We start from the raw sequence: 24,959 nt of genomic DNA on the forward strand, positions 1-24,959 counted from the left end.
TCTTTGGTATCCTCAATAATTTTTCAAGAATGTAAATTTTAACATCAAAAAGTATGAGAATCCCTAGAGGAAAGAAAGTGTTACAGATTTGAATTTTCCAGGTACCTCGTGGTCTTAACCTTCCCCTGTACTTCAGTTTCTTTTATCTCTAACACAATACTCACTCATGTGACATGGGCAGCTATTAATTTCTTTATTTTCTTAATGCTTATATGTTGCACTATGTCTGTATATAAGGACTGTCTCTGGAAGAATACACAATAAACTGGTCCCAGTCGTTCACCCTCGAAAGGGGAATTGGGAAACTGGGAGAGGTGGCATCGTAAACCTTTCTGCTGTGTTTTTTAATAAATGCATGCATTGCTTATTTTTAATATTGAGCAATTAAAAGTAAAATAACACTTTTGTTTAGATGGATAGGAAACAGAAGTCGGCTCAAGGAAAGTAGTGTTGATTGACAATTAAAAAAAAAACACGCAAGTTTTCCGTGTCCACCGACACGCAGCTCACAAACAGTTGGCATAGGTTCTGCCCGACTCGCGTCCCGCCCTCAGGGCTTAAGCCTCGCCCCGTCAGCAGCCCCGCCTCATCGCACCGCACCCGCCCCTCGTAACGTCACATCCGGCCGACCAGCTACCCCGAGCTCCCTCTGCCTCCCGCCTTCGCCCGCTTCCGGTCGTCGTCGTCGTCGTCGCCGCTGCTGCCGCTGCTGCTGCTGCTACTGCTGCTGCTGAGGCTGCTGGCGGAGGCCGGAGGAACGGGCGGCGGCGGCGGCGGCGGCTGAGAGGGCGGCGGCGGGAGCGGAGCGGGACGAGGGAGTGAGAGGAAGCGAGCGAGGAGCGAGCGGAGCGCGCCGAGCCCCGCCCGCCCTTCCGCCCGCCGGAGCAGCCGGAGCAGCCCGGGCCCCCAGCCGCCGCCGCCGCCGCCGCCGTCCGTCCGCCTGCCCGCCCGCCGGACAAAGCCCGAGAGCCCGCGCCCAGAGCCATGTCCTCGTCCGCCGGCAGCGGCCACCAGCCCAGCCAGAGCCGCGCCATCCCCACCCGCACCGTGCCCATCAGCGACGCCGCGCAGCTACCTCATGACTATTGCACCACGCCCGGGGGGACTCTCTTTTCCACCACGCCGGGAGGTGAGCGCCGGCCGCCCGCGCGGCCCTCACCCGAGCCTGCAGCGGCTGCAGCCGGCTCCCGAGCGCGTCCGCGCCAGCCTCCGCGGTGTCCCCTCAGTTTCCCGCCAAGGTCCTTTAACTCAGGGCGTGTCCACGCTGGCCGCTCCGGCCACCCCGGCTCCGCCACAGCCCCTCCGCCGCAGCCCCACCAAAGCCCCCGTGAGACAGCTTTCGGGAACCTTAACTTCGCGTTCTCTCTCGCCTGCAGCTCGATGCAGTGCGTGCCCACTCTGGGAAGTGGCTCTCCTGTAGCGAAAAAAAGCCCTTGTTCCCGCTTCGTGGCAGGTTTACGCACTCTACCCAGTTTTCTGCCCCCCTCCTCCTGCTCCGGGGCAAATTCGTCTACATTTGGCGTTGCACTCACTCCGCATTACCTCTGCCTCTTACGTATTGTGTAGTTGTGCACACTGACGCTTGATTTTGGAGCTGTCTCCCGGGCCTTTGTAGAAAGGAAGTTGGGGAGAGTAAGTCGCTCCTGGGACGCTGCGATGACTTGTTTTGCTGCTTTTAGAACACCAGGAGGGGGCTGGAATGCCGAGTTTGGAAGCCTCGCCCAGTGTTATCCTGCTTTGACAGCATTGTTTACTTTGCTGGACCGGGCCCCGCGGGTTGGGGGAGTCCCCAGGCTGGAGGAGGAGTGATAAAATAATGCTCAAGTAATAGGCTAGGGAAAGGAGCGCTGGCAGCCTTGAGGGTAGAGTTTTGGCGGCGCCGCCTTGGGAGGTAGATTGAAGAGGGCGTTGTCAAGCAGGGCACCCTTGCTGGGGGGCTTGCTTGATCCTGGGGAAGGGGCAGTGCAGAGCGGGGTTTCTGAACACTGCTTTTCAAAGTACGACCAGAAACTGTTTACAAGGAAGAACACTGGGGTAGAGGTGAAGAGCGTTGAATTAATTGGTCACGGGAAAAGGGAGCTCAAAGGTTGTCTTTCCCCTCACTGGGCTTTTCTCCAGAGGGAGGAGACTGGACGATCTTGAGGGACATTATGAAGGGAATGGTGCTTCATTTTTAACTTCGTAACTTTGCCTTTTGGTGACGGCCTCTGGCTAGAGGGTTGGGACTTGGCTGGCAGCCCCTGCAGTCTGCAAGATTGCTAGCTTCGTTCTTGTGGGCTGGGCTCACCAGTTGTACTACAACCAATCCCCTGCAGTTAGGCCTGGGCGATCCTTTAATCGGTTGCACAATAGCAAGGCAGTAGAGTAAGAAGACCTTGCCAACAGGGGATAAAAATCTAGGAGAGAGCTTTACAGAGGAATCCAGCCAGGCCACTCTAGGGGTGGGGTCGCTGCCTTGTAAGACTTTTAAATAACCCAGGCAGGAGAAGTTCAATAAGTGTGGAGAACTGGGCTTAAGGAAGTTATAACTTTGCAGAGCAGTGGAGTTTCTAGTGAGGTGGCTTACCTCATTGGAGAAACCTCCCTTCTGACCTGATCTGTTCAAGGCCAGACCCTGAGCATGCTGAAATCTTCTTGCCTTTTAATCATGAAAGATTTTGGCAGATCAGAATCTGCTCCAGATAGGGTTGTCTTGAACTTGAACTGACAGCTTTTAAGAAATGGATACTGTTTTCCAAGGTGATGGAAAGAGATTTATAACTTGTTCCAGAATTCTTTGTGAATTCCGTAATGCCTGTGCTTCCAGCAGTTCAGAATTTATGTCATAGTAGCAACTGCACTCAGATATTATTTCTTTGAGGAAGGAACTAAACTTTTAGCTGTATATTAATCATTATTCCCCTGAGGGAAGAGTCACAGGGACACCCTTTTTGGCATATTTCAGACAGCCAGGCTACCATGCTTTTAAAGTAAGGGCATAGTCTTTAAGTGTACTTTAAAGATAGAAGCCTGTCTCATAGCCTGGATTAGTTCCTACAGTGCTTGGAAAGATTCTGCCAGAAATACTGATTCATTTATCCTTCCTCCCTGTGTACATAGCCACTACTGCTTTCTCAAATATCACTGACCCTGTCTCCAGATAGTTTCTACACTTTTTTAAAAAAATTAATTATTTATTGGCTGTGTTGGGTCTTTGCTGCTGTGGGCAGGCTTTCTCTAGTTGCAGTGAGCGGGGGCTACTTTTCGTTGCGGTGCGCGGGCTTCTCATTGCGGTGGCTTCTCTTGCTGCGGAGCACAGGCTCTAGGCACGCGGGCTTCAGTAGTTGTGGCTCGTGGGCTCTAGAGCGCAGGCTCAGTAGTTGTGACACGGGCTTAGTTGCTCCACAGCATATGGGATCTTCCTGGACCAGGGCTCGAACCCATGTCCCCTGCATTGGCAGGCGGATTCTTAACCACTGCGCCACCAGGGAAGTCCCAGTTTCTACACTTTTTAATTTCTGATTTAAAACTTGTCATCTTAGCTCATCTATTATATTGAACCAATATTGATTGGTAGAGCACATTGTCATCTTTAAATTTTTAACGCAAAGACTTACATAATGTGTTTATAAGATACAGCACGGTTGTGACTGGATTTAATCACTATTTTATAGCAATTAACTCAGTGCTGCCTAGATTTTCAGTACATACTGATTTAGTTTCCCCTCGCTTTGGAAAATTTCCAATTTTCTGATGGTTTGTTCATCTCTTTTGTTACATTTCCCTCTCTCCTCTCATGTAATTTTCCTTCCCTGAACCAGGGTTGTTATTTGGTCACCTCTAGGCACCTGAATTAATCCGGTTAGGTACCTTAAGTGAGTTTTGTGGGTCTAGTGCAGTGCTTTGCACAAAAGGGGACTACAGACAAAAGTAGGAAATGCAGTCTTTGCTCTGAATGGTCTTAAAATCTTGGTGGGGGTTAAGGGTGGAAAAGCTTTTTAGTTCTAAAAAATAAACTTGTAAAGAATCGAGTGCTAACATATATTTCAGACTTGAAAACATTTAGAAAAGCGATAGAAGGCTTGTATTGAAAAATCTATTTAGTAGGAAGGAAGGGGATTAGAGTTTCCTGTCTCAAACTTCTGGAAACTTTCTGGAGTGTCATACACATGTCAGAGCATTCCAGGATAACAGTTGATGTGCTGAATGCCCTAAATGATCAGACTGGGCAAGGACATTCACAACACAGTGAACTTAACATCTCTCCCCACAGAGGATACAGTTCACCCTTGAAAAGGTTTCTCAAAATTGCCTTCCTGTGGTTTGGAAAATGAGAGTTGGGTGAAAACACACTTGCTGTAACCTCTTCTGTTTCTCATATTTTTAGAAGTGTACATTTTCTCATTATTAAGGAAGAGTAAAATTTTTGAGTAAATTCAAAATGCCCTTGGATTTTATTTTGTTTTATCTGCCTGTGGAGGAATGGGGATGAATGATGTTCGGTTCTAACTTTGAGAAGCTTTCTGGCCTCAGTGAAAGGTAAAGTTACTGCAGTCTCCTTCACTTTTGTGACATTAGGAAGGAACCTAATGCTTTCATTCTGGAACTGAGAGAAATTAAGTAACTTGTTAGTGTCATACAGCTAATTAATGTCAGTGGGTAGTCGCAAATTTAGTGTCCTGATACCTAGTCCAGTTTTTTCCTCTGTTGTCTTAAGATGCGTATTTTCCTAGGAAAGGAAGTTTACAAACATTTAAAAAGACTCTTCGACCTCTGGAATGCTAGCTAATGGCGATGCTTTTTGTTATCTTATTTTTTTAAAGTTCTGAACTGTCTCCCTGTGGGAGGGTTGTGCTCTGGGGAATGAGCAGAAACATAGAGACCTCTTTGAGCCTTTCTTTTTGCCTTTCTTTTCCTGCATAACATCCTCATCAGCTGTGGAAAAGTATGCTGTTGCCATAACAAGAGCACCAGAGGGGAACTAACTATGATGGTCTGAAATCTTGTTCATACTCTGCTTCCTCTCTGCCAGCTGGAGAGTTGCTGTGATTGATTGGTTCACTGAAGGCCAGTGGAAGGGTCTGGGGATAAAGGAGAAGACAGGAAGAAGGGAAAAGAATCCACTTGGAGTGAGCCATAATAAAGTAAGAGTATTTGGGGGGAGTCCTGAGTGTTAATCTGATTCCTTTCTTGGGAGAAATGAATAGAGCTGTGTGTAGATATGGGGAAGGAAGGCCAGTTTCTCACTGTTACAAAATTTCTAATTCAGTGACCTTGGGCTGAGTTTATTCTAGGCCAAAAACTTCTGAACCAGCAAGTGTACTTATTTGCCTCTCTCGTTTCAGTTATTAACCAAAGGACTTCATGATTACATGTGAGAAGTGTGTGAAAAACATGTTGAAAGTTGTCCAGTCACTTTGCCTTGTGTTTGAGGAAGATGGCATTTACTTATCTCAGAGTAACAAAAATTAACATGTGTTGTCATTCCGGAGCAGATTTGGCTGTAGTCTCGTATTCATCAGCTGCCAAAGCATGTACTAGAAGATGTAGCTTAGTTTTGTGTTGGGTGCATGTTTGCTGATGAGGGACTGAATTCTGAGCCTGGGAAGGCAGCAGCCCTCAGCCGCAAGGCATATAGCAGTGCGATGTGTGGAAGGGAGTGCCTCTGCCTGCTCCATGTCAGTCACAGCCTGATGAGGGAAGACAGAGCTCGTCCAGGCTGATAGTGCACAACTCCCTTCTGCTCTCCGGAGGCCTGTGTGTAAAACGGGAAGGGTGAAACGTGACGAGTCTGTAAATTGGCACTACCAGGGTTGTTCCGCAAAGACCTTGTGAGGACTGGAGTCTTAAAGATGATTTTATGGGAGGGGTCTTGCATGGTTTGGAGACAGTGTAAAGATTTGCAGATCATGTCCTTTCAATTTTTCGATATTGTCTTGAATAATATTCAGGCTTCATGGATTTGTATGGACAAAAAAATATTTTGGTGTGTGGACATGTCATAACAAATGACTAAGGAATGTCAGGTTTTTTATTTTTATATGGAATCAGCCAAAATAATTTTTGGAACTCAAACAGCTACAGTAGTAAATAATGTTGTAGGAGATGCTTCACTGCCAATCAGCAGTAAAGTAAAGGCTGTGATGAGAAAAAAAAGATTTGCAGATCAGACAAGGTAAAGTTAATGTGGGGAAAGTTAGTTCATCTGGTTGGAGAGGAAGAGAGCCTGAGCAGGACAGTAGTTGGTTGGTGAAGGATAGAACTTTTTCTTGGCTCCCAAGTCTTTCGATGAATAAATTAATGTTGAAAAGATTTTTGCTAATCTATTTATAATAGAACAAAAGTCAGTTGAAACTTGCTGTCATTCAACTTATTGAATAGGTAAGGCCTAGGCTACCATTTTCAAATTTGTTCATCACAGAACTTTGTTTTGCAAAGATCCCTTAAAACCTGTGTTATAACACCCAGCAGCTATCTATCTGATGTGTGGCTCGTTTTTTTTTTTTTTTTTTAAGTATTTGTTTATTTATTTATTTATGGCTGTGTTGGGTCTTCGTTTCTGTGCGAGGGCTTTCTCTAGTTGTGGCAAGCGGGGGCCACTCTTCATCGCGGTGCGCGGGCCTCTCACTATCGCGGCCTCTCGTTGCGGAGCACAGGCTCCAGACGCGCAGGCTCAGTAATTGTGGCTCACGGGCCCAGCTGCTCCGCGGCATGTGGGATCCTCCCAGACCAGGGCTCGAACCCGTGTCCCCTGCATTGGCAGGCAGACTCTCAACCACTGCGCCACCAGGGAAGCCCGTGTGGCTCGTTTTTAAAGGACCTCTTCACCTGATACTCAGGCCACAGTTTGAAGCCAGAAGCTCAGAAATCTATGAATGTTTATATCTGAATAAATTATCTTTCAGATCCTTAGAACAAATGCCCCGACAACTGAAGCTGTTCATTTCATTGAGTAGTTTTTAAAAGTAAAATCCTTAACAAGCAAGGATCAATTAACTGGAAAATACAATTCAATTCTTGTAGATTCCTTGGGATTATCTATATACAAGATCACAGTCATCTGTGCATAGAGATAGTTTTACTTCTTTCTTATCAATCTAGGTGCCCCATTTTGTTTTGTTTTTCTTGCCTAATTGCCCTGGCTAGAACTGGAACCTTTAGCACAGTGTTGAACAAAAATGGCAAGAGAGTGACAACAGATTCCCTTGACTTGTTCTCAATATTAGGGGAAAACCTCCAGTCTTTCATCATTAGGTAAGATGGTAGCTGTGGTTTTTCATAGATGCTCTTTATCAGGTTCAGGAAGTTCCCTTTTATTCCTAGTCTGTTGAATGTTTTTATTATGAAAGGGTGTTGGGTTTTATCAAATGCATATATATATATATATATATATATATATATATATATATATGTATTGCATCTATTGGGATGATCATGTGATTTTTGTTTTTTATTCTATTGTTATGATGTATTATGTTAGTTATTTTTAGATGTTGAACCAGCCTTGCATTCATGGGATAAGTGCCATTTGGTCATGGAATATAATCCTTTTTATATATGTTGCTGAATTCAGTTTGCTAATGGTTGAGAATTTTTGCATCTGTATTCATAAGGGATATTAGTCTGTATTTTTCTTGTGGTATCTTTGTCTGGTTTTAGTATCAGTGTAATACCTCATTCAATTTTAATTTTTTTAGAAATGGCCTGCTGTTTATAGCAGAAGTGAGGACTGGTGAAGATAGACCATTGCTCTCTAGGTTCTAAGAGGTACCTATCAGAAAGTTTGAGAGGCTTGTGGTTCATTTTAAGATGTCATAGTTAATCCTTTGAGCTTGAGAAAGGTGCTCATATCATTACCAGAGAATGTTTATATTAGAGCTGGGCTGCTTTTACATTGAAATGAAACCACTGTCTGGTCTGATAAGTTCCTAGAACCATTATGAAGAAGCAGCACTGAAAAAAAGTGACCTAGACCAGTGATCTCCAGTAGGCTTCTTTGCCTCTTATGAACTTTATTGATGAGTTCCTCACTATGAGTAAAAGTAGAAGACATTGATATGTATATATGCATTGTTTTTATTTTTATTTTTTAAGTGCCCAAGAGGAGTGAACTTGAGGAAAACAAGAAGTGGGAATGAAAGCCAGGCTTGAATCTGAGTGCTTTCCCCATACCAAAGCAGTGAGCGAGCCTTCATTAATTATTAACATTACAGAGGCTGAACCACAACATCTGTGAAATCTAATCCAAAGAATTGATCCAGGATGCAGTCAACAGTCTGTCAGATCCAACCAGCTTTTTCCTGGAATCAGAGCCAGGCATTTCTTGAGAAAATTTATTTCAAGATGAATGTTCAAGCCCAAACAGACGTGGACATATTTGATGTACTTCATTTTGATAGACTTAACATCAGTTGGCATTTATTTGAGATTAGTTTGTGTTTTGTATACCACTTTGGACCTGGTACTAACTAAAAAGGTCATTTGTTTCAGATCACTTTGCAACCAAGACTCAAGAGAGCTAGATTTGCTTAGAGTACCTTGCTTATTTGTGTTTGTCTCCTGGCTCCTGTGTCACTGTGTGATCTTTCTTTGGATGCTAGTTTCTCCATCTGTAAAATGACAGGCTTCCGCCAGATGCTGTCTAAAGCCTCTTCTAGCACTGGACCTTCTGCATAGGAAGATAGTCATTATCAACTTCCCTTTCAGCCTAGGTGTGTGTTCTACTATGGCAGTGTCCTACGTGATTGGGCAGGGAGCCCATCCTTTGACATTAATATCTTGGAAATCTTTATTGGAGTTAATCTTTATTGGAGTTAATCAAAGGACAATAAGGATTGGCTTTTCACAAACCTTGGATGTCTTCCGTTTGCCGTAATTATTTAGCCATACTAAGTTATAATATCCTCCGGCTCCAATTGTGCCTTTTTTTGATGTAAAAATTGTCCCTCTCTTGGTTTTATTAGCACTTTAGGGATTTGATGGTTGTACACAGTAAATGTGGTTTGGCCACCAGCAACTTCCCTGGAGGATGCTGGGTTAGGCAGCTTTTAGCCTCCTCTGGGTTATCTGGCATAGAGCTTTTAGGAGTCTGTCCTTTCATCCAGAGCCTCCATGAAGAACAGATGTTTAAAACTGTAGTTCATTCAAGAATGTTCTCTAACACAGTCAATCAAACACAGACCTTGTTAATCACCCCTCTTAAGCTGGAATAGTAAAAAGCAAAGAAAACCACTGTTTTTGTAAGTCCTTTCTGTATTTTAACTTCTTATTTTCCCTTTTTATTACTGGGGGAGACAGGGGCTTGGGAGGAAAGAGGGAAAGCGACAAACCACGTTTCTGAGTGTATTGGAAACACTTGCTGCTTGTTCATCTTGTATCTGTTTCTGATCTCTTGGTGGGCCCTTACATGAGGCATAGATGGAGAATGTCAGGAATTTCTAATGGAATGCTAAAGTTACTTGCCAAGTGCTTTGTTGTTGTTGTTGTTGTTGTTTTAATTTCTAGATTTGAAGGATACCTTCTTCCTCATGGCTTTAGTGTCGGTCTGTTACGTATGTATTTATATTTGCAAATACTTTTTGAGTCATTTTTTCCCCCCCGTTTCCTTATAATGGGCTTTGCTTTTTTTTTTAACACTTTCTCTTGGTCTTAAAAAAAAAAATTGGTGGTGGGGGCTTCTTTAAACAACAAATTTATTCTGTTACATTTCTGGAAGCTAGAAGTCTGAAATCATATATATGTCTTATTGTAAAATATACATAACATAAAATTGACCATTTCAACCATTTTTAAGGTACCGTTCCATGGCATTAAGTACATTCACATTGTTGCGCAGCCATCACCACCATCCATCTCTAGGACTTTTTTCATCTTCCCAAACTGAAACTTCATACCCATTAAACAATAACTCCCCATTACCTGCCCACCTCCAGCCACTGGCAGCCATCGTTCTATGTTCTGTCTCTATGAATTTGACTAGTCCAGGTACCTCATATTCGTGGGGTCATAAAATATTTGTGTTTTGTGACTGACTTGTTTGACTTAGCAAAATGCCTTCAGTATTCATGCAATCACCCTTTTCTTTTGCATTTATTTTTTATAACTATGAAAGCAAAGTTTAAAAGTCATATAGTATTAGGCTAATAACAAAAAGCAACATTCTCATGCCCCATCTCATCTCCAGTTCCACTCCCCAGAGAAACCATTTTAAACTCTTTCAGCCATTTCTTCTAGCATTTACCTCTGGATTTCTGAATAACGTGATTTAATGCTATTTCTCAGTTTTAGATATTAACAGTTGCCTACTATGGAAGATGAGGATTTAAATTTAGGTAAATATTAAATACAGACCTGACATGACCGACTCTATTGGTTTCCAGCCCAACAGCCGTTCACTCTTTTTCCATGCTACCCCAGATTCCCTCATTTTTTTAAAGTGGTAGTGTGCCAAGCCCCAGAAGATGCACCCTGACTACTCTATGGCTTCCCCAGTGTCTGGGCTGGCAGGCATCTGACTCAGTTCTGGCCTAAGGATTGTAAGCGGGAAGTCCACTAACGCTTTTCTGAGAAAGATTTTCCTCTTTGATGGCTAAAGTCCCCTGAGGGAAGCCCTATTTGACCCTACACTCTCCCTTCTTGCCTAGGATGTTGTTAGGAGGGTGTAGGTTCATCTCAGCCTTCTTGGAGGGTTTTGTCACCAGCTATGCAAGCTATTCAATTTGGGCAAGTTACTTATTGTTTCTTTTTTCTGAACTGTCTATTTGCATGAGTGGATGCTTAATTCTAGTTCTGGAAGCAGCCTTAGTTAAACAGTTTTATGGTCAGGACCCTGCAAAAGTATAGTAACTACTACCCTGTCAGTTAACCATGTTACAGCGGACTTTGTCTAGGTGGTTTTATTTCAGGTTATACAATTTCTTGGGTGTATATAGCTTAATATATGGATTAATTATCATTTAAACTAAGCTACTTGGTCTTGAAAGAGGCCCTTAGGCTTGAATGACCTTGTTTCTGTACTAACTAACCATCTTCACAAGCATAATTTTGGGCCTTATTCATTCACCCTCTTGTGTTCCCTGCCATTTGAAAATCACTAGTTTTTAGATCAAAAGATAGAAGCTTTTTTTTCCTCCTCTCTGTTCTCCATCAAAGGGACTGAGTTTTACTCTCATGTTTTCCTAGTAATGTCAGCATTTAGAAAGTGCTGGGTCAGGGTATTAGATTTATCTGAAAAAGTCGTCACCAAGGGATGAAGAACGTTTATAGATATCTAATGTTAACCTAGATCTAAAGATTCCTATTTGTTTTGAAATCCAAACATGAAGACTAAAGTAATATATGCAAGTTTTAAAAACAAAATAGAAAAAGAAAAATTGAACAGAAGCACATAAAATGCAAAAATGCCAAGAGACTGCTGCTTTTAACAGTTTCTGTTTATAGTGATTTTATTGGTTACACTACTGTTACTGTAAATAATATATGTATACCACAATTTCTTGATTTCTTAACATTGGATGATACTGTTGACTCCCTATTATGAAAATGAGGCATATAGGACACTATATGCTTTCATTACTTTCTATACCTCTCATTTTCCCTCTCTCCATTTACCAATTTTTGTAGATTGTTTTATCGTTTTTGGTTCTTCTGGGTAGTTACCTTTTTTTTTTTTTTTTTTAGTATTTTTTTTTATTTTATTAATTAATTTATTTTATTTTTGGCTGTGTTGGGTCTTCGTTTCTGTGTGAGGGCTTTCTCTAGTTGCGGCGAGTGGGGGCACTCTTCATCGCGGTGCGCGGGCCTCTCACTATCGTGGCCTCTCTAGTTGCGGAGCACAGGCTCCAGACGCGCAGGCTCAGTAATTGTGGCTCACGGGCCCAGTTGCTCCGCGGCATGTGGGATCTTCCCAGACCAGGGCTCGAACCCGCGTCCCCTGCATCGGCAGGCAGATTCTCAACCACTGCGCCACCAGGGAAGCCCTGGGTAGTTACCTTTAAAACTCTAAATACTATAGTTAAACCTCTTGTGTTTCAATCTGATAGTTTTAACTCCACCATATGAGATTATACTATCTACCTGTCCTGCCTCTACTTCCCTAGTAGGTCTGCCTTTCCATTATTTTCTACAATATCAAGGTCTGTAATATTTACATACTCTTCCTTAACTATGATAATTCACTTTTATTATGGTTTAATTGTAAACATTGAAAATCAATAAATAGCATATATGATACTATGAATTTTGTAACTTTTCAATATAAAACCAAGGAGTATGATGATTTTCATAGAAAAGGAAATGGAACACTCACTGGAAAGAAAAAGTTTCCACTGTCAATGTCAAATAGATTCTTTTTTTTAACACTCCATCAATTTATTAAAATCATGCTCCATTTTAATATTGTGTTATACGCAAGCTATGGATTTTTTAAACCTTCTTTAAGAATTTATGGTTAACTTTTCTCTAGTTAGTTGTGGATGCATTGGTTGACGTTGAATTGGGCTGACATAAATGTGGCTGGCAGTTGAAATTTGAATTATTGGAAGTTCTTGCTTCCGAAAATGTGTCTATGCACGTGTATAAGAGACCCTGAATATTAGGTTTTTAATTGTCTTGGAATTCATATAATTTCACAGTAAACACAATATCCTAAAAAGGAAATATAAAGGGTTTTTTCCCCTGGCATTTTATTCATAGTCAGGTCTTTATGTTTTTCTTTTAATAATTTTGTTTTTTTGTATGTCAAATGCTTTTCAATTACACCACAGAATCCTTAGTCACATGTTGATTCCCTTTTTTTGCTATATATCTGCTACAGTTAATTTTTTCAGCTTGCAGTGATCTAAAATTCAAACACTTAAAATACTGTGGTTTTGTACCCATATTTTCCCTGGCCATATTTAAGAACATTAACAGCATCAGTTAAGGTCCTAGTTCTTCAGGGTGTCTTCTCTTCTGAATTGTTTACTTTGTGTGCATTTGAAACCAAATGTATCTTAAAAATCCACTAAACTATTAAAACTAATAAGTGAGTTCAGTAAGGCTGAAAGAAATGAGATTGGCATACAAAAGCCAATTGTGTTTCTATATACTTTAAATAAACCAAAAATGAAATAAAGAAAATAATTCCATTTATAATAGCATAAAAATAATAAAATACATAGGTATAAATTTAATGAAAAAAGCACAAAACATATACTGTGGAAACTAGATAACATTGTTGAAAGAAAGAAGACCTATATAAATAGACATTCCACGTTCATGGATCGGAAGACTTAATATTGTTAAGATGGCACTACTCCCCATATTTATCTATATATTCAGCACAATCCCCATCAAAATCCCAGCTGGCTTCTTTGCAGAAGTTGACAGGCTGACTCTAAAATTCATATATGGAACTTTAAGAGACCTAAAATAGCCCAAGCAATCTTGAAAAAGAAAAAGAAGACTCACACTTCCTGATTTCAAAAGTTGTTACAAATCAAGACAGTGTATTACTGCCATAAGGATACACATAGGTCAGTGGAAGTCCAGAAATAAATCCTCACAATTACGGCCAATTGATTTTTTAAAATTAATTAATTAATTTTTGGCTGCATTGGGTCTTCATTGCTGCACGCGGGCTTTCTCTAGTTGCGTCGAGTGGGGGCTACTCTTCGTTGCGGTGCACGGGCTTCTCATTGCGGTGGCTTCTCGTTGTGGAGCACAGGCTCTAGGTGCGTGGGTCAGTAGTTGTGGCGCACGGGCTTAATTGCTCCGCGGCATGTGGGGTCTTCCCCGACCAGGGCTTGAACCCGTGTCCCCTGCATTGGCAGGCGGATTCTTAACCGCTGCACCACCAGGGAATGTTTATAGCAGCATTATTCAAAGTGGAAACAACCTAGATGTCCATCAACTGGTTAATTGATAAAATGTGATTTATACATACAATGGAATAGTATTTGGCAATACAAAGAAATTAAGTACAGTTGATCCTTGAACAACGTGGGGGTCAATCCAAGTGTAACCTGTAGTTGGCCCTCTGCCTCCATGGATTCAACCAACACTGACTGTATAGTACTGCAGTACTTCCTGTTGAAAAACAGTTCTAACTTGCATTGTTCAAGGGTCAGCTGTACTGATAAATGCTAAACATGAATGAATCTTAAAAACCTGCAGGTGAAAGAAATAGTCATAAACAGACACATATTGCATGATTGTATTTTATGAAATGTCTAGAATAGGCAAATCTATAGAGACAGAAAAGAGATCAGTGGTTGCCTAGGCTGGAGAGGTTGGCAGAACGTGGGGAGGGACTCCTAAATGTATATGGGTTATCTTGGGGATGATGACAGTGTTCTAAAATAGTTTGTGGTGGGAATTCCCTGGGGGTCCAGTGGTTAGGACCCAGCGCTTTAACTGCTGTGGCCCAGGTTCAATTCCTGGTCGGGGAACTAAGATCCTGAAAGCCTCATGGCGCAGCCAAGAAAAAAAAGATTGTGGTGATGATTGCACAATTCTATGAATATACTAAAAACTATTGAATTACACACTTTGAATGAATTGTACATGAATTATATCCCAAAGAAGTAAAAAAATGTATTTTATTGCCTCTGCAAAGTCGCAGGAGTTCTTCAAAGTTTCTCTTATATCTGACACATTTAGGTAGACTTTCTACTACTTATTTCCTACTTGGTTCAATTATAATTCTTTAATGTTTATGTTGTTGCTAATATATAATTTAGAAATAGAAAGCTTGCTTTTATCCTGTGCTGTTTTTTCACCACCTCACCTCAGAGTTTCCAAGCTTAGTGTACTACAGAAGTGAGAATAATCTTGTTCCGACTTGCAACATGAATATTAGTAAGAACATCTCACAGTGAAATCTCACCCTTCTGAAACCTAGCCATGGACAGAAGTGGGGGGTGACACAACAAAATCCATCCACTAAAGCTGCTTCCCTTTGTTCATTGGAAAACCATCAGGCTCCTTCCCAGCCTACTTGCTCTTATTTTACATAGTGTTAAAATAAGCAGATCACCAATTTCCAAACCCAACAGATTAGATGTATCAAGTTAGAATGGGTGTAAAGGGTGTACTGTAGACTGAATTGTGCTCCCCCCCATTCATATATTGAAGCAGTGACCCCCACAATGTGATGATATATAGAGATAGGGCCTTGGGAGGTAATTAGGTTTAGATGAAGTCCTGAGGGTGGGGCTCTCACAATAGAATTAGTGTCCCAAAAGAGACACCAGAGAGCTTGCTCCCCTCTCCCCCGTGGGAGGACACAATGAGAAAGAACTGTAAGGAAATACATTTCTGTGTAAGACACCCAAAATGTGGTATTTGGTTAGGGCAACCAAACTAAGACATGGAAAAAAGATGGTTCTTAGCCAAACAGTGAGGGAGGAGACAAGGAAACCATGGTGGAGAGGGCCATAAGCACAACCTGGCTATCTGAATCCTATTCAGTATAAGGAAAATACAGAGCACCAACTGAATAGGCCCTGAGACTTCCTAGGTCACAACGTAGTATAATAAATGAGTTTCATAATAATCAACCAGATTCATCAAGAAAGGGTTGGTTTTCTGTTTAAGGTGGTAAAAAGTTTTAAAATCTGTATTAGAAAAATTTCCATCCAAAATAGTTCAAATTATTCATTTTTCGAAAATTGAACTAAGTTTTCTGCTCTCCAGAATGATTCATTCCTCATAACTTCAGCTACCTTTTTGTTTGTTTTTGTTTGTTTGTTTGTTTTCTTCAGCTGCATTGGGTCTTCGTGGCTGCATGCAGGCTTTTCTCTAGTTGTGGCGAGTGGGGGCTACTCTTCGTTGTGGTGCTTGCACTTCTCATTTGCGGTGGCTTCTCTTGTTGCAGAGCACGGGCTCTAGGTGTGTGGGCTTCAGTAGTGGCATGTGGCTCAGTAGTTGCGGCACACGGGTCCTAGAGTAAGCGGGCTTCAGTAGCAGCACGTAGGCTCAGCAGTTGTGGCTCGCAGGCTCAGTAGTTGTGGCGCACGGGCTTAGTTGCTCCGCGGCATGTGGGATCTTCCTGGACCAGGGCTCTAACCTGTGTCCCCTGCATTGGCAGGCAGATTCGTAACCAGTGCGCCACCAGGGAAGTCCTGCCTTTTTGAATTGTTGCTAAGTTCTTATTTTTCAAAGCAAGGAAAGTGAAGGTAAATTTCTACTTTCCTTGTCCTAAAATTATATTTGAAACAGGATACAAAACTCTGTCTTCTTTAAACCCTGTTTTCCAGGAACTCGAATCATTTATGATCGAAAGTTTCTGTTGGATCGTCGCAACTCTCCCATGGCTCAGACCCCGCCCTGCCATCTGCCCAATATCCCAGGAGTCACCAGCCCCAGCACCTTAATTGAAGACTCCAAAATAGAAGTAAACAATTTGAACAACTTGAACAATCATGACAGGAAGCATGCAGTTGGTAAGAGAATGCTGGTATTAGGAACCAAGAGGGTAGCCCTGGGATTCGAATGTCAGTCTGCTGTGGGTTGAAAAAATGTTGATGCTTCAGTTATAACTGGTATTCAGTCATATGTCTCTAAGGTTCCCCCCACTCCCCTCACCAAGGCTTATTGAATTATTGAATTGTTCTGAAAACCCTGACTTCTAAACCATAACCAAATCTAATCTAGGTGTGGGTTGGGGGGTGAGGAAGAATCCAAAATCAGGGACTGGTAAATCCCAAAGAGGACCTCTTGAACCTGGGCTTTGTTGGACTAGGGATAACACACACACAGAGAAACAAAACAATTTAATAGTTCCCATTTCCATCACCCTCAGGAAACAGACCTTGCTTCTTACAAGAAGAACGTCATTTTTGTGGTATAGGGCAGCGGTCCCCAACCTTTTTGACACCAGGGACCAGTTTTGTGGAAGACGATTTTTCCATGGACTGGGGGGATGGGGGGATGGTTTTGGGATGATTCAAGTGCATTACATTTATTGTGCACTTTATTTCTATTATTATTACACTGTAATATGTAATGAAATAATTATACAACTCAATCATAATGCAGAATCAGTGGAAGCCCTGAGCTCGTTTTCACTTGCCACTCGCTGATAGGGTTTTGATATGCGTCTGCAAGCAGTTGATTTATTATGGTCTCTGTGCAGTCAGACCTCTCTGCTAATGATAATCTGTATCTGCAGCCGCTCCCCAGTGCTGGCATCACTGCCTCAGCTCCACCTCAGATCATCAGACATTAGATTCTCATAAGGAGCTCGCAACCTAGAATCCCTCACATGCGCAGTTCACAGTAGGGTTCACACTCCTGTGAGAATCTAATGCTGCAGCTGATCTGACAGGAGGTGGAGCTCAGGCGGTAATGCAAGCGATGGGGAGCAGCTGTAAATAGAGATGAAGCTTCTCTCACTCGCCCACAGTACCAGTCCGTGGCCGGGGGCGGGGGTTGGGGACCCCTGGTGTAGGGAAAAGCAGTATGGTTTTTCACCCCGTTTTCCAGGACTGCCTGCAATATTTCAGTAAGTACTCCCCCATACTCACACACACGTTTATTAATGAGTCCCCTCTGTGTCTGTGGAAATGGCCAGCTCCTGAAGTACACCTTGGATTGCACTCCATGACCCTTTTACACGAGCCAGCATTCTGCCTCCTCAAATTCCAAATGAGTTTTTAATGGACAAAGTGTCGATTCAGAGCAGGGCCAAAGTTCAGAGCCTCCAGAAGAATGTGCTGACTTGATAGATGGCCAGGTGCTCCCCAGGAGCTCCCGTTTGGTCAACCTCTGGACAAAGGGATACTCAGAAAGTTTTCACTTGTATCCTTTCCCCCAGTTGCTCCTCCCTGTGGGTGATTTGACTGCCACTCTTGTTTTTCCCCCGGATTCAAAAGACTAGCCAAAGCAAAGCAGAATAGTTGTTTCAAGGCTGCAGAGAATGGGACAGTTTGAATTCCTTTTTGACCTTTGTGCAAAGGGAATGATAGTTAAAACTGTTTTGCTTTTTCTCTTCGTGCTTAACTTTTTCTGTTCTTCATTCTAACCAGGAGATGATGCTCAGTTTGAGATGGACATCTGACTGTCCTGCGAGGATCAGAAGAAAAGCAGCAACACTGATACACGTGTGTACCTGATTTGGCCAATAGGATCAACAATGCAAAGACAGAAGAGGCAGTACCAGCAATCCCTGTTGCAGTCTCCTACTCCTGCTCCCCTGCTCCTTCTCCGGGTGCCAAAGGATGCAAAGATGAGCTGCATCTGACCATTTCTTCTCCCTATTTCCTGTTCCCCTTCCCAGTTAGACAGTTAGATTGAAGGCCCTTGGCATATTTCTGTAGAACTAAGCAGCCCACAGAGGAAAACAGTTAACCTCTGGTTCCCCCTTCCCCCTATTTTTTTTTTAATCCCAAATCAAATACCAGCCTACCAATAATTGGCTGGCTGGGAAGTCTGGGGAAGTGATATGGAGGTTTGATAGGTTCAGCATCATTCCTGTTCTTACCCTCTGTCTCTCCTCCCTGTCTTGCTCATGTTTCACTGCTGCAGAAGTCTGGGTTTGGGGTCTTGAAAACCATTGGAGGGAAATGGTAAACAGGAAGAGAGCTGCTTTCTCTTTTACCTTGAGGTGTTTGTCCTTGGGGACAGAATGCTGTTTGTACATCTCTGGTAGCATTACCCTGGGGCACTGTTTTGAGGTCCACTTCCCCTCCTTCCTCTGGGAGGAATGTCTTCTGTCTTTAGTATTATAGTGCATCTTCCCATTCGTTTACTTATCACAATTGTGCAAACATTTCTTAACTCTACATCAGAAGGGGGTCTTTGGTCACCAGCTGTTCTTTCCTCCCCTTCTCCCATCCCTCCCTGCTTGCATCTTGTTGCTTGCAGTCCTTTTGTACTCTGAGCTATCCACATGATTTCTCCTGCTCCTGGAGCAGGTCCCTACGACAGGACAGAGGCTCTTTGGATAAGGCCTGATGTATTGGGTTGATCAAAAAGTTCGTTCTGGTTTTTCCATAAGATGTTACAGAAAAACCAGAACGAACTTTTTGGCCAACCCAATAGTCCTCTGCAGGATGATACCCAGGAATGACCTCGGAAGACATTGAACTGTTTGAGTACCCAGGCTCAGTAGTCATTGTTTTTCAGTCCAGTGAGCATTGTGATATTTGTTGTCTGTGATTTTTGAGTTTGAAGTTGACTTTCAGAATGCTCTTTGAAAAGAACTAAACTTTTTTCCTTTGTGGACCTGCTTTGTTTGGCTGCTGAGATAGAGAAGCATGGGCTTAAAAATGCGTTCCTTCCACTTTTCTTACCTTTCCCATGGTACTCTGAATTTCCCTATCTTTCCCTCCCTCCCTCCCGCCTTCCTTCCTTCCCTCCCTTATCTCTGCCAGGCCATTTTTCAAATGTACATCCAGGATACCTCAAGTGTTGGTATCTGATAATATCTGTCACTCCTCTTAACTGAGGAGTGACCTTTTATTTTTAAGATGAGTACAGACCTATTTTTAGATGTTTTCAGTACAGTTTTGAACAGCAACTTTTTAATTACACATCTTCCGGTGTTAGGAAGGTGAGAATTGTCCGTAGGCGAGTCTGCTGTTCCATGTCACCATCCCTTGTCTTCCCTAGTCCCTTACGAGCTCTTTCCTTCTCGCTCTAGTTTTGGGTGTGCATGTTTGGAGTTTGTAGTGGGTGGATTGTGAAACTGGACCATTCTGCCTTCCCTGGGTTGTTCATGGAAACCTCATTCTTTTCCCTTACCCTTTGCTGCTTCATTCCCCATCCCATGGTCCTGACTATTGACTGGCACAGTAATCCTGGGAGAGTGACTCCCCTCATAGAAAGACAAGTAAAATAGCCACTGGTGTCCTGGGAATTTCTGGTTGGATTTGGTGCCCTGAACCCTCTTATTAAGAGATCAGATCCCAGGGTGAGAGTAACAGGCCAGTTGGCGAAGATAGAAAGCTGTTTTTCTTTTGAACTATGAAAAGACCCTGTTTGCGAATACATTTTAGACAGAAAGAAGGAAGGATGTCTGAGGAACTTTGTTCTGTTTTCTGCTACAAAATGTGAAGAGTTCAAAAAGTGAAACCTTTTGTGATGGTTGATGTCTCTCAGGAATAAGCTGGGTCTCCAGAGTTTTGGAGATGCTTTCAGTCTCAACAATTGATGAATGGAAAAGTATTTTTTGTTTGCTTTTTAATGTATCTCTGTTCTGATTTTAATTAAACTCCAAATTTCACTTTACATATTCTTGGAACAACTTAAGGTGCATTGGTAATTTGCGTGAGAAGCTTGCTCAGGACCTCATTGTCCCCTGGGAGCTTGATTCTTTGGGAGTGACGCTTTCATCCTCCTCAGGGCCCGGCCTGGGCATCCTCTGGAGTCTGACTCCACTACAGCGAGTAGTCGGGCTGTCAGCAGAAGCACGCGCCCTTGTTTGCTCTTTACTGCTGCACATGAAAACTCGGCTTCCTCACTGAGAGACGGGGAATGAATTTAAAACATGCCAGCTTGAGTAGTCTTAAGATGCCATGTTCCCCTTTTTTGCTATCTTGAGGAACTGCTGCATGTGGCCCTCTAATCAGAGGCCATATTTCTAGTATTTCTTGGGAGTGTCAGCTGTATAATATAGCAGCCGCCCAATCCTTTAGCCATCTCTATAACGACCTCCATCTGCTTGGTGCAATTCCTTCCTGGAGGCCACTGCTACTAGAGATACTGTGGCCTCCATAAATCGGCATTTCAAAGATAATTTCAGAAGGCAATAGATGAACTTCCAACAGATGACACCTTTGTGCCATGCCTCATAGAATCATTTTCAGGGCAAGCCAGAATCCAGTAGGTGGTTTCCTCCTGTATGTTTGGAAGGAATCTCACAGTTGAAGCCCTAAATGCATAATCTCTCTGGGCTTTTTCCTGGAAAGGGAACCCCCTTAGGGTAGCATTTGAGTGAGGCGGTTCTTAAAATCTCATTGATTATTTGTACTTTTCTTCTGAGGAGAAAACCATGTTTCTGTACTTCTGGGGACAATCCATGTCGGTGAGAAATGACCTTGTCCAAATTCCAGCAGGAGACATGCATTGTCATGATTCTACCTCCTTCGTAGTGTGGTGCATTGAGTTCACCACTTCCTCATATTCTGTTGAAATAGCTATTGTGTTCTCAAGACCACAGTGTAGAGAAGCTGGCTTCTAGCTATTAGGCTTCCAAGCCAAGAGTTTTGTCCTTCCATCTGCATTAGTTATCTACTGCTGTTTAACACATTACCCCCAAACTTAACATCTTAAAAGAGCGAACGTTATCTGTCAGTTTCTGTGGTTAGGACCTGGGAAGCAGCTTCACATGATGGGTCTGGCACAGGGTCATAGGAAGTTGCAGGCAAGATGTCAGCGGGGTCTGCAGTCACCTGGGGCTTGAGGATCCACTTCTGAGCTTTCTTTGTGGCTGTTGGCAAAATGCCTCAGTGTCTTCCTATGTGGATCTCTTTTTAGGGCAGCATGAGTGTCCTCACAGCATGGCAGCTGGCTCCCCCTGAGCAAGTGATCCCAGAGAAAGAGGGCAAGGAGGAATCTGCAGTGCCTTTTATGACAGCCTCCGAAAGCACACGTCATCACGCCTCCGTATTCCGTTCCTTAGAAGCAAGCCGCTAAGCCAGCCTACACTCAAGGGGAGGGGAGTTACACCCCACCTACTGCACGGAGCGGTATCAAAGAATTTTGGGTATACTTTAAAACCACCTCACCCCCAATAGAGGATGAAACCAGGTCAACAAGAGGGGGTAGGTTTAAAGTAGATGATATACTGAGAGAGGTGTTGTTACTGAAAACAGTTCTCTTAAGACGTGCATCGACAAACAGATGAAAAACGGATTCTCTCCCCATGGCTACTGCCAGTTTTAAGAGGGGAGGCAAGAAATGGCAATTCCCAGGAGAATGTATCTATACATTTGCCTGGTGTATACTACCAGCAGCCCAAGGTTGCTTCTTTGTAAGTCCTTGGCTTGGTATCTAAGACTCAATACTGCTTGCTCGCTCTCTCCTTCAGCCAGGAATTGACAAAGGGAATTGGATCCTTCTAGTTGAGCCACTCAGATGGACTTAATTGGAGTCAGGGTTGTTAAGCAAAGGGAGCAAACTTGAATTACATTTTGGGTTACGGGGCTGAGGAAAGCGAACCGTTACGATTCAGGGTGACATAGCTGAGAGCATCCAGAAGCCAGGTCCCCACCAGAGTCGATGCTTGGCGCCTGCTCTCACAAACCACACCAGCTGAAGCAGACTTGGGCCAGGTCTCTCACTCAAGAAGCCACTTCTCAATAAGTAGGGAACATCTGGGAATTTAAAATGTCTGTCTGTGCTTTATTGTTCTTTAAATCCACTGCAGGTTAACTGCGTGCCCACCTCATCCTGGGCTTCCTGATGGAAATGGGTTCTTAAAGAGAACCAATGCTGTCTTCACCCTGAAGAAAAACTTAGATGAAGCTTGTCAGTTCAACACGTGTTTAGTGAATGTCTGCTATGTGTTTCTGGCACCCGTGCCAAGTTTTTAGAGATTTCAGACATCTTAAGGATGCAAATTCTTGTTTGGATTTATGCTCCAGCTCTTCCCAGCATTTTCTTATCTATAGACCTGCTTGCTTTAGAGTATACTTGAATAAAAAAGCATTGCTGCTGAGGCAGCTATAAAAAAAAAAAAAAGGTACTTCTTCCAGAATTAAGGAACTCATCTTTAAAGCACCTTCAAATGAATTTTTTTCCATCTGATTTTGAGGTGGAGTCAAAATAGGTGGTCTTTTATTTTTGCTGTTTGGGTTACCAGCTCTTTGGGTCTGTCAGACCTTAGGGGTATCACATATCTTGGCTGCTTGAAGCCTGGGCCCGCAGCCCTTTACATTCCCCTCCAGACGGGAGGCCCGGTGCTTTTCTCTCTGGGTCAAAACTTTCCCTTATCATGTTTCTGGACTACATGATAAGGGGAGCTATTTATTAATCTGCGCAACCCAATCTCTTACCTGCCCATGACATCTAGGAGGGGGTAGTATTTGCTTTAAAGAAGTTGTTTCCTTGGGAGGGCAATTTCTGTCTGGACTTTGAAGGGGGCATAGTTACCACACATTACTATCCCCACCACCACCACGTTCTTTACCTCTGTCCCAGCTTTTAATAAAAGATGACATCAGATCTTGAGGCAGTTGGGTCACAATTCTTTAGAATGCTTATACCCCAGGGGCATTTCCTGTTCCAGTCATGTTTTTCCAGTTGAGTATTGGCGGTTCCCTGAGGCTTGCTCACAGACATTTCTGATTGAAGATTAAGGATGGTTGATACAATCATTCATGTCACCTTTCCCACCCTCTGGAATTTACGTTTCTTTCTCTGGGCTGGTCCTGGAAGTTGACACCTTTTGGCAAAGTTTAGATTTAGGAGAAGTCTTTCAAGTCCCTGTTCAGATGATCTGTGGTTTCTCTTTGCTTCCTCTGCCTGCAGCCCTGGCAGACCATACTGTCTGGATCCCGAATGGAAAATAGTACTGAGATGAAACACATTCTTGGGGTATTTAAACTCTCACTCTGCCACCTTTCTAAGAGTTGGAGGCTGGCAGAGAGATGCTGCAGTGCTTGATAATCATTTGGCCACATTGAAATTTCTAAAGGGAGCTCTTGCCGGTGCTTAAACCCAAAATTCCTGAACACCTGAGATTGCATGAATCTAGCACAGAATATCCATTCTTGTCCCAATGTACCCCCTTCCTCTCCATCTTAATCTTTAAAACAAAACAAAACAAAAAACCCAAGCCCAGGCCAAGGGTCGTTTTTACTTGAAACCAGGAGAGTGGGGGAGTAACACGAGAGATGAGGGGCGAGCTGTGTGGTGAGGCATCCTGTTCCTGGTGTCTGTTCCAATCACTGAGGACTGTGAGCCAGTGCCTTTCCTTCGCCTGGAGATGGAGCCCATCTCTTTCCACCTGGGTGAGGAGACCCTCTGCTACCCAGGGGTGAACCTTAAAGAGGGTGTCTTGGAGAGCCCAGAGGACACTCACATTTTTTGGGTGTCCATTTTAAGCATCTTTAAAATGTTTTATATATTAAAAAAAAAAAATGTTCTTCCCTGTCTTTGTGCAACCAGTGGCCCAGTTCCATCCATTCTGAATGGAAAAACGGAGACGGCCAGTGCTTTCCTTGGTCTTCCCTTCGTCTCCCTTAATGTGGGTATCCCCTTACCCGGCCTGTGCATTGCACTGTCGTGGGTGGAGAACAGAGGGCACCACGCAGTCCTGAGGCAGTCCTGTGTGACTCCGTGATCAGGTTTTTGTTTCTTGTTTTTCTAACTGTCCTTCCAAACCAGCAAGTGTTTGGAAATTAGGGGAAAAGTTAAAATTCTCACCAACGGTTGCTGTTACACTTGAATCAATAAAGATCTTGAGTATCAACTTGGTGTTTTAATTTTTCTTTTCTTTAAATTTCAGGTGAAATCCCGTTGACACATTTTGGGCATCTTGCCTGGTGAGGAAGATGGGCAAAGGCAGTTGGCCACTTCATGTGTCAGTTCCTCTCAACATTTACGGAGCACTTTGTCCATCTGGCCCTGTATGTGCCAGGAGGTGATGTGTCCCTTCCCGAAGGAGCTTGGAGGTGAACACGTACATGCTGGGGCTGGATGCACCCAAGAAGGCCCTTCTTTAGGTACCAGCCTGGAGGAAGCCCAGGCAACAGCTTTCCTGACGAGGGCTGCCTCTGCCCCTCAGGAGCACTTGTTAGAAATCCATCATATCTGATGTCTGAAAATAAACTAGACTCTGCTGCGTGAGCATCACATTCCTTGCTATTATTAATCCAGTGAGGCTCACATATTAGTATTGAGAGCAAGAATCCTGTCCTTTCAAGAACACTGTGGACCGTGTAAACAGGTCCACAGAACAAAACAGCGTAGAGGTTTAGGGCACAGGCTTTGGAGTAAGACAGGCTTGAATTCCTGCTGTACCACTTAGTAGCAGCCACATTCTCTCTGACAGG

General features: G+C 43.3%; 1 protein-coding gene and 1 long non-coding RNA gene across 7 annotated transcripts in view; one reads left to right on the plus strand and one right to left on the minus strand.

Annotated features, from left to right (window-relative positions):
• The window catches only part of LOC137767094 (uncharacterized), a 32,764-nt gene extending 31,090 nt beyond the window's left edge, over window positions 1-1,674 (minus strand). The window contains exon 1 of the long non-coding RNA XR_011074482.1: window positions 1,543-1,674. This is a non-coding gene — a long non-coding RNA (uncharacterized lncRNA). The remainder of the gene's footprint in view (window positions 1-1,542) is intronic.
• On the plus strand, window positions 659-24,753 carry EIF4EBP2 (eukaryotic translation initiation factor 4E binding protein 2). 6 transcript variants are annotated; one of them, XR_011074480.1, is made up of 5 exons: window positions 659-1,129; window positions 16,218-16,403; window positions 17,988-18,062; window positions 21,439-21,725; window positions 24,413-24,753. XR_011074480.1 is itself a non-coding variant. In XM_068547740.1 (4 exons), exons 1-3 carry the CDS (start codon window positions 985-987, stop codon window positions 18,017-18,019), a joined length of 363 nt encoding a protein of 120 aa, XP_068403841.1. In that variant the 5' UTR covers window positions 659-984; the 3' UTR covers window positions 18,020-18,062; window positions 21,439-24,376. The 6 variants fall into 6 exon arrangements, 3 of the variants coding, with proteins under 3 accessions (XP_068403841.1, XP_068403842.1, XP_068403840.1); XR_011074481.1 differs by having other exon boundaries at window positions 21,439-21,667; XR_011074479.1 differs by lacking the exon at window positions 24,413-24,753 and adding an exon at window positions 20,945-20,986 and having other exon boundaries at window positions 21,439-24,376.
• The last annotated feature ends 206 nt before the right edge of the window (window positions 24,754-24,959 follow it).

This window comes from Eschrichtius robustus, chromosome 7, assembly GCF_028021215.1.
Source record: "Eschrichtius robustus isolate mEscRob2 chromosome 7, mEscRob2.pri, whole genome shotgun sequence".
Classification (NCBI taxonomy): Eukaryota; Metazoa; Chordata; class Mammalia; order Artiodactyla; family Eschrichtiidae; genus Eschrichtius; species Eschrichtius robustus.